General features: G+C 39.4%; 1 protein-coding gene and 1 long non-coding RNA gene across 5 annotated transcripts; one reads left to right on the forward strand and one right to left on the reverse strand.

Annotated features, from left to right (window-relative positions):
- The first annotated feature begins 769 nt into the window (after window positions 1-769).
- DTWD1 (DTW domain containing 1) lies at window positions 770-14,321 on the forward strand. Of its 4 annotated transcripts, XR_010305371.1 has the most exons (7): window positions 1,459-1,739; window positions 3,330-3,611; window positions 4,642-4,785; window positions 5,826-6,093; window positions 8,232-8,476; window positions 12,411-12,551; window positions 12,688-14,321. XR_010305371.1 is itself a non-coding variant. In XM_064157677.1 (6 exons), the coding sequence occupies exons 2-5, from the start codon at window positions 3,336-3,338 to the stop codon at window positions 8,459-8,461; spliced, it is 918 nt and encodes a 305-aa protein (XP_064013747.1). In that variant the 5' UTR covers window positions 770-832; window positions 3,330-3,335; the 3' UTR covers window positions 8,462-8,476; window positions 12,688-14,321. The 4 variants fall into 4 exon arrangements, 3 of the variants coding, with proteins under 3 accessions (XP_064013747.1, XP_064013746.1, XP_064013745.1); XM_064157677.1 differs by lacking the exons at window positions 1,459-1,739; window positions 12,411-12,551 and adding an exon at window positions 770-832; XM_064157676.1 differs by lacking the exons at window positions 1,459-1,739; window positions 12,411-12,551 and adding an exon at window positions 1,251-1,323.
- Window positions 2,944-12,692, reverse strand: LOC135182988 (uncharacterized). Its single transcript, XR_010305372.1, has 7 exons — window positions 11,805-12,692; window positions 10,883-10,984; window positions 8,722-8,808; window positions 5,136-5,252; window positions 4,597-4,645; window positions 4,433-4,485; window positions 2,944-3,942 (listed from the first exon to the last, which is right to left on the reverse strand). It is a non-coding gene; the product is annotated as an uncharacterized LOC135182988 (long non-coding RNA).
- Window positions 14,322-16,459: the final 2,138 nt, after the last annotated feature.

Raw genomic sequence — 16,459 nt, forward strand, 5'->3', positions numbered from 1 at the left:
CAAAACAACAGAACGCCAGCAGAAATCCTCTGACTGAACCTAATACCACTGAAGTCAGTGAGGTTTTTGGGGTGTAACTGAGATCAAAGTTTGGCATAAATTCCGCCTACAATGTTAACTTTTCCCCTGAAGGCTATTACAACTAATATATCACAGACTTTATTTCACTCAATTGAAAGAAATACTCTCAGTACCAAAATTACTGTTTAGTTTAGTCACTTCAACCAAAAAAATGCAGTTTTTAAACACTGAATCTCAGCTAAATGCTACTGTAGAGTAGCACCCTCAAGGAGGCCAAGGAATTCCACAGAGAAGATTGTATGTGCTGCTTGGAAGGAGAGATGCAAACAAAGAAGAAATAGAGCCACACCATTCTTCCAGCCCTTGGTATCAACCCTGACTGAGCACTTGCCCATCTCACTGCTAAGTGAGGCGGGAAAGTCCAGGTTAAAAACATTCTAACTGCTCTAGGTTTGCTGGAGCTTTTAGCAAAACCTTCAACCTCCCAAGGCAGTGGTTTCCAGAAACTTCTACCGGGTGAACAGAACCCACAGGACAGCACCACCCCCGATGGAAGAGGCAATGCCCCAGGAAGTGAACCCTTGGGACCTTCCCACATGGCAGAGAGACCTGGAACGGAACCTGGTGGGAAAGGCCAGGCCACTCCCTTCAGGTCGTGGTTTCTGTTCAGGTTTTTGTGACATAAAACCTGAAAAAGAGGGCTCAAGGCGGGAGGTCCTCAAATAAAGGCAAGAGCCAGGTTTAGGCGCCACACACTGCCTGGGCCTCTCCATGCCACCCATCTCCTCTGGGCAGGCTCCAGCTGCAGCAGGTGTGTGTGGAGCGCGCACCTGTGCAGGGGCAGACCCCCAGGCCCTCTGTGCTGTCGGTAGTGCCAGTCGCTCGGCCACAGTGTCAGTCTGTCTGCCTGTCCCGCCGCCTGTCGGTCTGTCAGTCAGGCAGTGCCAGCCGCTCGGTCACAGTGTCAGTCTGTCTGCCTGTCCGCTCGGTCACAGTGTCAGTCTGTCTGCCTGTCCGCTCGGTCACAGTCCGTCTGCCTGCCTGTCCGCTCGGTCACAGTCCGTCTGTCTGCCTGTCCGCTCGGTCACAGTGTCAGTCTGTCTGCCTGTCCCGCCGCCTGTCAGGCTGTCCCGCGCGGCCCCGGCGCCCGCGGGCGGCACGCGCTGCCCTAGCAACCGGTCCCCGCCGAACAGCGCCCTTCCGGCCCGTGCCTCCCGCGGCGGCAGAGCCCGACATCTTCGTTCCGGGGACGGTGAGGGCGACAGAAGAGCCAGGCGGCCCTTTGGACCGCGGAGAGAGCGGGTGAGGACCGTAGCGGATTGGGGCTCTTCGCCTACCGCGAGGGCGTCGAGGCCACGGGAGGGGGGGAAGGAGAGAGGAGGGAGCGCGGCGCGGTGCCGAGGCAGCGCATCTTCCGGCCGCTGGTCGGCCTGTGATGGGGCCGCCTGGACCTGCGCGGGGCGGCCGGGCAGCTCTTCGCGATGGGGGCCGCTTCTAGCCGGGGCCGATTGTGGGGTAGTCTGCGGGAGGAAACGGCTTCCCTCCCACAGAGGCTCCGCTCTGCTGCAGTTCTGTGCTTTCGTGAGGCTTTCTTGCCACGGCAATTTTCAAGCCACGCTCTCCCCGGACATCCGCCGCCTCGGGAGCTGTTGTCGCCGAAGTCTGGAATAAGGGTACCCTCCAAGAGCAGTGATTTATCTGGGATTTGGAGATTAGGGGTAGATGGGCTTGTTATTTACGATCTTAAAGTGCTATGTGTGATTCGAGATTTGCATCTTAGAAGTTTGGTAAACCGTTGCCGTCTTTCAGAAAGCATTTTGAGTGTACATTGCTGTAACCTGGTGAACAGCTATTATTTGGAGGCCACAAAGCTGTGCTTGTGCCGTTAGAGCAGCATATCTCTTGTCAGTATTAGCGAGGAAAGTGCTTGAGGGTGTCGTACTTGAACAGCACAGTGCCTTAAGACATTACACTGAAAGGAATCAGTTTGCAGGCTGGGAATGCATGTCCAATTATATGGCCTCTTGCCCTCTTTGCTTCTTGAGGAAACTTGAGAATAGCGTAGGTTAGTCTGAGGTAGATTTGCTTCATCTTGGAGGCATTTAAAAGCAAATTGCAGTATGCAAATTGGATTTTGTGTTTATGTGAATGGACATCCCCGACCTTTCAGATGGCAGGAGAGCAGATAGCATTTAAGTATTTAATTTTACCAGAAAATGACAAAGACTTTTTGTCTGGGATTAGTTTTAAATTTTGATTCGACAGGTAACTGTTCTGGTTTTGTTATTTTTCTGTTAAGTTACACTCGATTTTATTTAACATTAAATTTTAGATCACATTTCAGGAATTACTGTTTGTTTGGGTTTTTTAAACATGACTTTTTTTAGATCATTTCACAAATGTGATCTCTCACATTAAAAAGTAAACCTAAATTAGCTGAAAGTAAATAACAAGAATTAGTTTTTTTCATTTTAAGTGGTACAGCAGAGAGTGCAAAAGGCAGTTTGCAACTGCTGGAGACTCTGTGTGCTGCTGATTGTAGGCTGCTTTGAAGGCCAGAGAGGATGCTGAGTTACCACCTAGTCCAAAGAGTTTCACTACAACTACGACACAACAATACATGTCTGGATCAGGCATGGGCATACACATTGCTCATAGCACACAGTGGAAATTTATGCCAGTTGCAGAGACTGAGGCATCTTTACTGAAGAAGACCTGAAAAAACAAATCCATCAAGAAGTCTAGACTTGATCAGCACTTGTATCACACATACGGAGCACCAAAGCAGTGGTTTTGCCCTTGTGACTAATTTTTAAAGCCTCAAAGCTTAGTCCTGAAAGATTTCTTGTATCTCACAAAGTTCTTTCCACAAGGATTTCATACGGATAGTTTGGTTTGCCCACACAAAATACATTTCAGGACAAAGATCTCAGTTTGCACAATTAAATTTTCATTTAGAGATTTCTCCTCTGTAGAGATTCGATTAATTGTAATTAGTCATGATGAAGAGTAATGGGACTGCTTATCCAGGTAACAGTGCCTGCCAGTGTTCATAAGCTTTTAGATCCTGATGCCACCACCAGACAGAATCTGTGTGAGTAGGAGTAGGATAACATAGTGCACTGGGGATAGAGATTTCAGGTTCCTTCTGCTGTCCCGAGATGTGTTTGGAGTTCTTCACACTATAACAATTGAATGAGATTATTTCCTTTTTCTTGTTGGAAGTGCCTCTGATGTGTATATTTTGCTAAATATCATAGAGAATAGAGTATACTGGATTATTTAACAGCTATAACATTGCATTTCAGCTAACCATGTCTTTAAATTCATCTACACTTCTAAATGAAGAAAACTCTGAAGAACCAAAAGGAAATACCGAGTGTTTGGGAAGTGTAGAACTGCAGACTCCACCATCATTTCAAGACAATCCACTTCAACAATTACAATTAGCATCGCAGGAAGTACTTGAAAAGGCAAAAAAGAGTGGGAGATCAAAATGCCCTCGATGCAGCAGTTCAAGGATGTTTTATTGTTACACATGCTTTGTTCCTGTTGAAACTGTGCCTACCAAAGAAATTCCAACTGTGAAGGTTAATATTTCTTTCAGATTTCTTAACATTCTCTTGTGCCTTGTAGTTACCAGGGACAGGGAACAGTCAGTCGGTCTATGACCATTTTTCTGATTCATTCTTTATGAGTATACATCTTTAACACAGCTGCAATTAAACTACAGTTAATTAAATTATTGTTCTTCTTTGAGGAATTACATGTACAAACTCTGACAATGTTTCGGTCCTCACATCAATATTTCATTAGTACATGGGAAGATAAGCTTCTCTTAGCAGTCAGTCAGCTTCTCATGCAGATTACTATGTTTTCACTTAGGTCTTAAGAGTTTCTTTACTTCAGTTTCTAAGAACTCTGGCCAAAATAGAGTATATTATGAACAAAAAATGTGATTTATCCATAACTACATGTGAATTTTACATAAAATGTGACTTAAAAGATATTCCTAAACATCACGGCTGTGTAATTCAGGTAACCACTCTTAAAATATAGAGTAAAAAGCGCAATGCATTACAGATAAAATAGTTGAAAAAAACATCAGAGAAGACTGAAATGTTTTGCAAAATCACCTAGAAACTAAAATGCATTTTTAAAGACACTCTCTAGTTTGAAAGCCTTGTGAAAATGCTTTACGAGTGCCGTGGAAGCTGGACCAAGTGGACTTAGGTGTACTTTCACTGAAATGGCAGTTTTTGCAATAGGGTGAAGTATTCACATTTGGGACCATTATATTGCTCAAATTAAGACCACCTCTTACTTTAATGATACTATTTCTGGAGGTCTTACTGCACTGCTACTGCAGCATTGCAAATTGCATTCATTTTGTACATACTTTGTTACTTACATGAACCCAGAACATGTAACAGATGCTTCTTGTCACTTGCCTCTAGTGCAATCCTAAACCCACTGAAACAAAAACAATGTCAAAAATTGTTGAATATGCCTTAATTACATGTCCATAGGGATTTCTCCTGAATTTTGCATTTATTTTTGTGCAAGTGCTCATACCTGCATGTATGACCATCAATATTGCTTCTTTTCTTCTTTCTGTAGTTACCTTTGAAGATTGACATTATTAAACACCCAAATGAAACAGATGGCAAAAGCACTGCTGTGCATGCTAAGCTACTGGCACCTGATGATGTTACAATATATAAATACCCTTGCATTCCAGAATATAAAGAAAGAAGACATGAAGTAAGAAATTCTACACAGATAACTGGGCTTTGTACTGGGGAGATGCTGAAGTGTCCGTTGTACTTGCCCCTGCAGTGGTACTGCACGCTGCTGGGAGGGAGTGGGAAGTAGTTCACTTTGTCCTGTGCTCTGACAAAGCTTGGGCCTGCAAATGTGCAGTGGTTATGGACTGACTTCCAAAGCTTAGAAAAACTGTAGCAGTGTTTAAATTCCTTAAAAGTTTTACCATCCATTATCAAAAAAAACTGCTAAATTGCCACAGTCAGCACAGAGCCTGAAAAATGGGAGCTATGAGCTTGTATTTATACACACATTTAAATGATGTATTTAGTTCAAAATCTAATACTTACACATTTGATGTCATAATTAACTCTTTCATTATTGTTTAACTATGTGAAGACGATGATAATAATAATTTCTTCAAGTAATGTTCCGTCCAGAAAAGCACAGGTGGCAGAGTCAGGAGTCTGAAATAAAGCAGAAGGAGCAAATGGGAAATGTAGGCAAAAATGGGAGGAAGATGCAGCAACTTTGTGTTGTCCAGGCTTTCCAAGTCACAGGTTCTGAATGCTGCAGTAAGCTACTGAAAGATTACTTAAAAAGCCATCATTGACCTTTTTCATGCAAGGTAGTTGTAGGACCTACAGACAAGATTATTTATTCTGATCAAAAATTAATGAAACTAGGAACTATTCTTTGTGGCCTTCCCACCCCATATACTGCAATGACAAGTAGCATTTGAACTTCCTCAGGGCTGAGCTGTTGTCTTCCCTGATTATTTTTTTAAGGAGTGTTAGAGTTGGTAATAGAAGCATGAGGGTGACATATAGTTAAAAGATCTCTAAATATATTTATTCACTATTTTAGTGTAGTCCTATGTCCTTTTAGGTAATAAAATGTTTTTAAGAGATACTTTTTCATCTTGTTCTGACTTGAATATTTGTTGGTGGGGATAGAAAATGTCTGTTCTTTACTGAAACAGCTCCTGGTGGTGTACTAGATTCTGTTGACACTAAGATTTGTTTCTTTTCTTCCTTCAGATAGCACTTGTATTTCCTGGCCCAAATTCAGTTTCAGTGAATGATATTGCTTCCCATCTCCAAAAGTACACTAAGAAAAGTGTTTCTGATAACGACGATGACTGTTCCAGGGAGCCGTTTCTTAAGCAAGCAAAAATAGAACCTGAAGAGGAAAAAAATGAATGCATCTCAAGCAACAAGAGTGAAGGCACTACACTAAAGAAAATAATATTTATTGACAGTACCTGGAATCAAACTAACAAAATAATAACTGATGAACGACTTCAAGGTAAAAAAAAAAATCTATACTGAGATGGTTTTGCTGTAGAAATGACTACGGGAAAGATGTGTGTATATAACAGAGTTAATCATCATCATTTATACCTAACCCTGTTTCGCAGTATACATGAAAGATTCAACAGCCTGTTTCAGGTCTGTGGAAGACTTCCTGAGCAAAGAAGTTATTTTCCATTAGTTTCAACATCATAGAATTTGTATGCTCCAAAATAACTCCAGTCATTAATTTTTCAACTGATACACTACATAATTATCCACAGAAATCTTCAGTTCTCCTGGCTGCCTGGTACTTTCCTTAAATTCATCCTTTAAAAATAAGCTCCAAATATTTTACAGTAACTTGCAACATGCTCTTACTCTAATCTTTACAGTAACACTTCAGTTTATTTGGTAGAGCATGTTTTGTCTTAAGCAGTGTATTTTAGTAACGGGGTTTTAATTAGCCAATACATTACACTCACATGGGATTCTTTAGTAAGTGACTAGACAGCAAGGTAACATTCATCTTGCATGTCTGTGAAATTCCACATGGGGTCCAGTGCACAGCATGCACCAGTTAGCAGTTTTTCTTGCATGTAAAATAATTACATATAAAGTTGATAGCCTGCTTCCACACTAAGTGCATCTTTTGCACTAACAAAAGCATTTTAAAACTCCTGTTTATCTGAAAAAAAGGTGGAATGGGAGTGACAAATTGTGGTCTTGGCTTCAAGGGACTTTTGGTTGTATACTGCTGTTAAGGTGGAAACATCACTAAATTTGATGGAAGTTTTCAGTTTGGTAAGGTCTGAGAATTCAAATATTGAAGCCTATTGGGGGAAACAAGCTTGATGCAGTCTCTCAATATTAATATTTTTAGAATATACATGTATATGATTATTAGAGGTAATAGTTATACTGCATTATTTGGAATTTCTGGTTCTCAAATGCCAATAGTAACATTTAAATTCGGTGCTGAAATCTTCTGTTGTTCAGGTTTTCTTTAAAACCCCATAGGACAGATTTCTTTCACTATGCAAGATACATTACTGACTGCAAAGCAAACAACTAAGTCCATCTTGAAATTACAGTACAAAAAACTAAACGCAGTTAGAAGGTGAAAAGTACAGAATTACCAGTGCTGGGCTACAGGCCAGTTTGTGCTCCTGAATTTGGACCTTACAGAAATTTATCTGCCCAAACTTCTCTGACCATAACCTGCAAGCAATTCTTACACTATGTTGTTATTTATACTACTACTTGTACAAAACCATCCCATGACACAGATAGAGTATCCAATTTTAACATTCAGAAAAAGAATTATACAACCTGATCCTGAAATTCTTAACAGATGTATGCACTGTTCTTTATAATCCAGCTGTCCATCCTGATTACAAAGTGATTACATATTAAGGTGGTTTTAATCGTGAGTAGTTTGTATATCTTAAGGAACATAAAAATCAAGTTGCATGTTTAAAATCAATCTGAATAATAAAACAGTTTAGAATATTTTCTTGTGCCTTTCATCTCAAGTGGGCATACATCTAGTTTCTAATAAAATTAATGACCAGATTCTGTCATACTCCTGAGTAATCCCAGTGAGATTTCAGTTTCTTAATAAGCATAAATATTTTAGTAATGGGGTTTTAATTAGCCAATGCATTATACAATACATTACACTAACAAAAAGTGTCTGTGTCTTAACAAATATTCCTCAGTTCAGCAAAGCTAACACTTGAAAGGCATTAGCTTTGCAAAAGATTAAGTTTATTGATAATTTTGTGGATATTGATGAGTCTTTGTTTCACTTTTCCCACCTGAAGAGATCCTGCAGTTTACTGAGGACTGCTGATGCTGTGTGAATGAAAGGATAACCTATAAGTTTTCACTGTAAATGAAAGGGTGGTAACCTAGAACTTACAGTGCTTTTTCATCAAATTTTTAAGTGATCCAGAAAGAAGGACACAATTACTGCCTCCATTTTACGGATGAGAAGTGGAGGTACAGGAAGAGAAATTATTTGCATGCAGGCATCTATCAGGCTAGCAGCAAAGTCAGAAAATAAACCCAAATACTTGTTTGGCATCCCATCCATCCAACAATTCACATTGTCTAATCTGTGGTGGTTTGTTTCTTTTTTTTTTTAAACAGGCTTGCTGCAAATTGAGTTGAAGACAAGGAAGACTTGCTTTTGGCGTCATCAGAAGGGAAAGCCAGATACATACCTTTCCACGATAGAAGCAATTTATTATTTCCTTGTGGACTATCATCAGGAGATTTTGAAAGAGAACTACAAAGGACAATATGATAATCTGCTTTTTTTCTTTTCATTTATGTACACATTGATTAGAAATGCCAAGGGCTGTGCAGGGAAAGAATAAGATGTCTGCCTGTAGGTAAGTAACACTGGATTTTATTTTGTTTGTTTTGTAATGATAAATTGCACAAACATTCTAACTGAAATCTGCAAATAGATTGTACTCTTTATAATGGTGAAAATGTTTGTCCAAAGGTAAGCTGCAAACCTCATGTTCTGTACAGTTAAGGCTGTAGAACTACTCAAGATGAGTAGTCTGATTAGAATTGCTGGTTTGAAAACAGTTCTGCTACACTAAATACTGGTGTGTTTGCACCTACAAACCTGATAATGGTCCTCACAGTGAGAGCATTTCCTGAGGAGGATAGACAGGAAGACATGTTCCCTCTTGCCATGGAGTAATCTTTCTAACTGTAAAAAGGAATTAACATGTTAGCTTAGTAGTAGTAGTACTTTGTTTCAGGTGTTTTCTTTGCATTTTACCCAACAATAATGCTTTCCCTTTCATGATATCTAAAGCTTACAGAAGTTATTAGGATGGTATTTAAGGAGGGGCAGTACAAAATGAAAGGCCACATTAGGTGACTATAAATGATGAATTTTAGACTTCAAACATTAATTTAGTTTGTAATTTATTATGATACCATGATAACTTAACAAACACTACTATGTCATATCATAAAGCAGGAACACTTTGTAGATGCCACATACTTGCATTCTAAGAGGCAGAAAGGGCTCATTGCACTGTAGTAGTTGTCTGAAAATGTAGGACTTTTTGCAGGACCTAAGATGAAGTAATTTGCAGGGATAAGAAATAGGGAGGGTGGTGGTTCTGACCACAACAATTCTGATGTGACTGCATTAAATCATACAGACTGTGATCTGCCGTGGTTTTTCTTTTGCAGTAATAGTGCAAAATTGAACAGCTGACAGTTTGTCCATGCTGATGAAGTTTTTTGCTGATGTGTAGCACTGCTGTCAGAATGTCATTATACAAGTGTGAATTTGCCAAGCCACACCAGAATAGCTAATGCTGGCAGAGGTAATAAACCTAAACTGTATCTTTATAAGCAGAATTATATGAATCTATTTTTACTGTACTAGGGTGTTCTCCCAGAAAAAATCCTGTCTGTAAAAATTACAGTCTTAAAGTGGAAAAAACCCTCACATTTCATTAGAGGTACAATGCAAGAAGGAAAAGTATTTCTGAATATTCTCAGAAGTGTGATACTTAAGGAAAAAAAACCTCTTGTTTTAGTGACAGACTAAAAAAATATGGTTTTTTAAACAAAAATTCTAATTTTTTTATTGCATATTTCCTTGTAAAAATAACCTGTAGTGCACCTTCCAAAGGGGCACTCTCACACCCTGGTAAATGTTGAAAAGGTGCCTTAAAAAACACTTGAAGAGTATCTTTCTATAACAGCAATCCAGGCAGGCTCAAAGAACTGATCCATGCTTTTCAATGTCTTCAAACATTCAAAAGCAATCAGACAGACTTAATATTCCTTAGAGCATGAGCTCCAAATACACTCTTCTCTGCAAGTCATACTTGTCTTCAGGTTTGTTTTCTTGTCTGCACAAGTAAATGCATATGAAAAGCATATTTCAATAGACAAACAAAACACATCCCCTCCATTTGCAAAACTAAATGCTAGTTAAGTGACTGCATATGAAGTGTGCACAAACTATAGCAGTGCAACAAGAAACACAGGATGGAAGTTAGAATGAGAAAGATCGTATATATCCATTGAGTTCATGTGCCAGGCAGTAAGAAAAATCAGCCCTCCTGTCTCAGTGCTGGTGAAGCAACACATTTCTTACTCATTTGGTTCTTACTGCTGTGGAGAAGTTATTTTGGCATTTTACAGTGATTAATACGATTTCCTTCAGTATGAATTGTGATAGTCTTCTGACATTTTCATCTGCTGTTGTGTTTCTTAATCGGGGATTGTTGTAGTATTTTCTTTCTAAAAGCACGCAGCTATAATAGCTTGAGAAGGAAACTTTCACCCACTTGAAGCAATCAAAAATAAAATGAACCCACTGACCTAATGTTTTACAAGAACCAGAGAGAAAAGTCGTGCAGGGGGGGAGGGGGAGTTACTTCCAAGGCATTTCCCTGAAAACACATTTTTTTTATTTAAGAAGCAGAGGTCAGATAAAAAGCTTATATAAGCTGTTCTTTGTTACTTTTGGAAAAGAGTTTCATGAGGTTAAAAATGGTTTCCAAATTGAAGTTTTGTGTACCTCACTTTATTTGAACAATGGGAATTAAGAGTCGCTTCCAAAAGTAAATTAATTTTAATTCTCAGGTGAAATCACTGTACAGAAAATACTTTAAATCTGGAACACTGTGTCCAGGAATTTGGTTCAGATTCTTTTCCTTCCAGCGCAACCTCAGTGCAAGAGTTTTTCTTACACCAAGTGACAGAAGTGCATCTAATATTTGTCATTAATTATGGTCTGCTGATATTCCTGTTACCTTTTATGAGGGCAGAAGGGTGGTTATTGTCAGTTCTGCAGCAAATCTGTTCTGTCTGACCAGCAGATGTAGTTTCTCCTCCTTCCATCTCCTGGTGTCCCCCTGTAAAAGTGTTTAAATCCTCTATTTAATGTCAGTACTGGTACAAGAAGCCAAGCTAACCAGGTCATCCACCTCACACTGTCTCAACAATGCCAATAGGTTTTTCCAGCTTTGAGACTAAAGAATAATTTTGTTCCACCAAATGAAAGCAATCAAGTGATTAATCCTTTCAAGTGCAATTAGCAGTACTGACCTCCCTGTTCTTTAAAATGAGGGTCATGGGGAGGTAAAGTCCAGTTCTGGGCCTTTTCTTTCATATCGGAATACCCCTTCACTATCTCTTCTGTTTCCAAAAACATCAGAGAGCAAGGGGTAAAACAGGCTTCTACTTCCATTAGCAGTAACTTAAACATCCATAAGTTAAAGAGGGAGGAAAAGGAAGAGCATCTCTATCTATCTCCTTTCACAACAGAAGACATCTGGCCTCCTGTCGGGAGGCCCCAGATAACAACCTGTCATTACAAACCTCCACGATGTGTTCAGAGAACCATTTTACCTGCAGTCTGGCTCATTCATTTCCTGCCACTGAAGCCATCTGCTTTTGCTTATTGTGGGTATTTTTGTTCTTTCTTTGGCCAGGAGCGTGAAGTGGCTTCACTTTAACATGCCTGTCTGCTTCGTCAGAGGGAGTATTTAATCCTTTTCTCAAAAGGAATAAGAGAGGGAACTGTGAAAAACAATTCCTTTCCTAGAAGGTAGCACAAATGTCATCCAAGCCTAGGTTGAATAAAGGGTCAGGTCAGTGCATGGCGTAAAGATACATTGAGAAATGGCAACTTGGATTATACAGAAGAATCTTCCAAGGCATTTGAAATCTCACCTGATTTAAATCCTTTGCTACTGCTTCTTGCATTTTTTAAATCCATCTCTTTTCCCACTTAGGCTTCTTCTGGGCCATTTCAGATAAAGCACTGATCTGTTCTTGCTTTCTTCTTGCACTGAGTTTCTGTATTTTGCCTGAATGCTTTCAGTATGTCTTCATAAACAGTGGGCATGGCATACTTAGCATAAAATGTAACATGTAGCAAAAATCAGTTGCACTCTCAGCTACCATTAAACTGTGCCTCAAAGTATTCCAACAAGCTAAATTCAGACTTGGTTTGTGAAATAAAGTGGCAACTGCATCAGTGTTCAACCGGGAAAGCATTCCCACTGAGATGAAGAGGCAGCAAGACACTGATCTGGTGACACCAGAATATGAGCTCACCCATTAAAGTATTGAACAGCTCAGCATAACTGCTGAACTGTTATCCCTTCTCCTAAGAGATGTTATTTTAGTAACATTCCGATGCTGTCATTAGTAGGAATGTAGATTTTGACTGACGATAGCAATACCAGCACTCAAAGTAAGCATTTATATGAAAAATGTACAACATTTTTCCTCCTCATTTGTTGGGAAAGATAACACATTGCTGTCATTTCATAGATTCTGAAGAGAAATCAGATGCTGTGGAATTTTGAAAGCAGTGTATCACATTAAACTTTAGAAACATTCGTAGTGGTGTGACTTCTTCAGCACTACCTGCCAGAAAAAAATCCAGTTAGTTCTTGAGTCCCACAGGAAGGGGTAGGAGCAACTCCTCTAATGCAAAACAGACTTTGTGTTTTTGCCTGACTAAAAATGGGAGGTCTTGTTTAACCTTAGCGATACTGCTGCTGTTATCACATTCAAACCAAACTCTGATTTTACTGTTGATTTTCAGACCACAGGTGTTGCAATTGGATGTCTAGAAACATATCACAGAAGAGTGAACAGAAGAGAATGCTCCACACCACTCTACCCAAGATTGAGTCCTGCTCGGCCTATGATCCTGTGCGCTGCACTTCCCTTACCTGTAAAGTTAATTTCTGCCTCTGAATAAGGTCTCTACATATGAAGCTGAACCCACAAGCCTTCTGAACTCAGCATGAAAACAAAAGGCTACTGCTACTTTGAAGGTTCTGATGGTAAAATTTCCCAACAGCAGGGACAGAAGAGCTGCACAGGAGTAGGTGTACACCTGTATCAGTATATCCATACCTTCCTCCTAGCAATAAATGCATTAGGGGACAAGCCAGAGATTTTTTCCTGTGTTGTTTCTGTATTAGGGAACATCAAATCAAAGTGTGTTATCAGACTTTAAAAGATTAAAGAATAAACTGTTATAGGTGCAGGGCAAATAGATACTTTAATTGGATATGGCCATATAGGTCATCCTGTTAATACACACAAGTGAGTAGTTGGGCCAAGGTAAGCACATCATCCAGGCTGAACAAGGCATGCCAAAGAGGTGAACAGGTTATTCCAAAGGAGTTAAAAGAATGAAACTGCAAAGAAAAATGTAGAGTGTTGAACTACACTGAAATTCTGATTCGTTTGTATGCCATGGATCACACTCTGCCATTTGTTTAACAGAGAAAAGGAGAAAGAAGCAAGAGCACTGCCATCCTAGTACTAAGGAAATGTATTTTCCTCAAGTGGTTCGTGCATGAACACTGGCAGTGAACATGTACACCTATGACTCTCAATGGAAGATGCATATATAATTCAACATGCTGCTTTCTTTACTGTCTTTTGATTACTTACTGGAGACTTAAATCATCACACCAGAGTTAGTTTTTCTCTGATATTTTGGGGGTATATTAGTAATACACAATTAGTTTATAATTTCCTCAGTTTATGCTAGTATGTACTCAATGTAATTTTATTACAAACAACATAAAAACCCATGTAAATTTTATAATACACCTTCTGTCCTACCAAAATGAGATAAGACCTGGAATAATGCATAGCTTTAATAAAACCAATTGTCTATCAGGTAACACAAACTCTTCAAGTTTTGAGTCATTTTGTATCTCAGTACCATCTTCAACACACTTGTTATCAACAATGATTGGATATAATCTCTAGTCTTACTTATGTCTTTACCTGTTAACGTCTACAGGTCCTGGTTCTAAACATGCTTTAGGACTCAAAATGAATGAGACTGTTTTCCATATGGAAAATTTCAGTTCTTGTCTATTCAGAATTGGATTCTAGAAAACACTTCTAGGATGGACTGTGTTCTGTAGTGTCTCATATAGTCAGCAAGTCTTCTTTTTAACTCATACTCAGATGCCACCCTCAAAGACTGGAAACTGTGCTAGTGCCATTCCAAAACTACTTGCTTCAAAGACAGATGCTAATGATTTGAACAGAGCCAGATTCTTTGGAAGTCGAAAGAAGGTATCCTTAGTGTCTGCTCTACAGAAGAACAATAGTTTGGGTTACAATAAAAAATACTTGCTTAAGCAAAAACTACAGACTTAATTTCAGATGTTGCTGTTAAGGCTAAATAAAAATTCTGTATTTCAAGAACATCATAAATGCCTTTTTTTTTCCTTCAAAAATTATTTTTGGGGATTCAATTTCATGACTGCATCATCTGCCAAATACAGCATGAATTCCAGCTGACCCAAAGCTGCATTTTCTAGTGGTTAGTCAGTGCAACTGAAACATTGCATCTAGCATTCTCTGTTCACAGGCCTCCTTTGGGCCAAATCAATGCCACAGAGGGTTTTTTTTTTCATATTTATAGCAGACAGTGAAGCAACTTGATACAGCTTTAGTTTTCAGAAACATTATGCAAAGCACCTCAATCTACTTGAAGCAGTTGGATCATGCTACTTCCTCTTTTAACCTCACACATGTCTAAGTGTGTTTAGAATATTGGCTTTGATCTGCATACCTATGTCAGTAAAGACTACAAAAATGTTTTCATTGTCTTTTATCAGGACTATATTGGCAAAAAAATATAATAGAAACCTTTGCATCATCAAACCTTCCTCTGTTCCTCAAATAGGGCTTACTTTAGCTGAGGAACTGGTTTAAAATGAATGCCTGAAGCAGCTGCCAGGGAATTTGCCAAAAAAACCTGTGTTTTGAAACTCTTAAATGCAGAATAATCTAACATGGGCATCGGCTAACTGATTTTGCTTGTTTTAAAAGGAGAATCAGTTGAAAAAAAATGGGGTAAGAAACAAATCTTGAATCTTTTGAAGTCTGTGTAAGTAAGCAAGGTAACATGCAATAAATGTAGCTGCTCCAGCACCTGGATGATCCTACAGAAATGACCAGGACTGCTTTTTCTAAGCCCCTGCAAAGCTCAGCCTTCTCTGTATGGGCAGTGACCATTTTCAGTTAAAACTGTGCCAGAGAAGACATTTCTTATTAACATGTTGGCACTTGTAAGAAATTAATGATAACCAATGCTGTACTGAAGACTCTTGGGGGCTTAGTACCCTTTCACATTTACCAGAGTGCCAGGGTTGGCATGCTAGAGGTAATAGAATTGGGATCTTCCTGTGCTTACCGTGTGTCATTTGCACTTACCACCAGAGCCAAGTCTGTATCTGAGACAAAAAAGGAAATCTATTACAAAATGTGTTATTATGAAGGAAAAAGCCACTGCTTCAAGTTATCAAGACAACACCAAAGCACATTAATCAACCATACAATAAACAAGGACAGTTTGTTGTTTCATCAGAATGAAAAAAAATTAGGTCCATCTGTTGGTGTTCAAACCTAGAATCAAATCTTGGCAGTTACATGTGCTAATGAAAACTATGTAAAAAATTGTGTGTGTTCACTGAGTAAGATATCATGAAAATAAATACTCAGATTTAAGAGGCAGTCTTACGCAAGGCCCTTGTGAGGCCACTAAACAGAGCACATATGTGGAATCAGGATGACGTCCATTATTTTACGTGGTGCAGTTTATTTCAACACTACTCAACTTCAAGTCTACCATCTCTCCTCTCTTCCATGCAAGAAGCACTGCTTTTACTCACAATACATTGTAGCTCCAGGAATTAACGTTTTAGTAGTCTAAGAAATTCCCCAGTTTGGGTTAAGATAGTAAAACACAGCTCTGTAACCTGCTAAATTTCCTAAAACTTCTAGCCACAGTGCTCTTGAATGGTGTATTTCTAGAGACACAGAAATTAGGTTTAGCTTAGCATTGTAGCACCATCAGTGTCAACTACATCACCCTTACGCTCATGCTCATTGAATCTTTCCAGGAACTCTGAATGGGTTTCTGAAATGCAGCCTCTGCACTAGTGATTCCTCTGCCAAGCATACTTACCCATGTGCCTACCAATTCTTTTTTTTAAGTTGTTCACAGTTTGCCCAGTAAAAAAGTCAGCACTGCCTTCCAGCTTCCATTCCTCTTAACCTTTTTAACCACAGAGCTGGCCTGTGCCTTGAATGAGCCTGGCAGCCTAAGAAGACAAGGATGTTCTGGCTCTACCATTTTATATCTTCTGCAACAGCCCTCCAAGTGACTAAGATGCACGAGCCAACGGAATTTAGTGTACTGTTACATGGAGAACAGCCTCCAGGTGTAAGACAGCCATGGGTGTAACTTAAGCAAGGAGGGGAATGAAAGTCTAATATGGAAATGTCTTTCCCCTGCTGATTCTAAGTTCCTAAAAGGCATGCAAATAAAATGTCAA

The sequence above is a fragment of the Pogoniulus pusillus genome, chromosome 17 (genome assembly GCF_015220805.1).
Source record: "Pogoniulus pusillus isolate bPogPus1 chromosome 17, bPogPus1.pri, whole genome shotgun sequence".
Classification (NCBI taxonomy): domain Eukaryota; kingdom Metazoa; phylum Chordata; class Aves; order Piciformes; family Lybiidae; genus Pogoniulus; species Pogoniulus pusillus.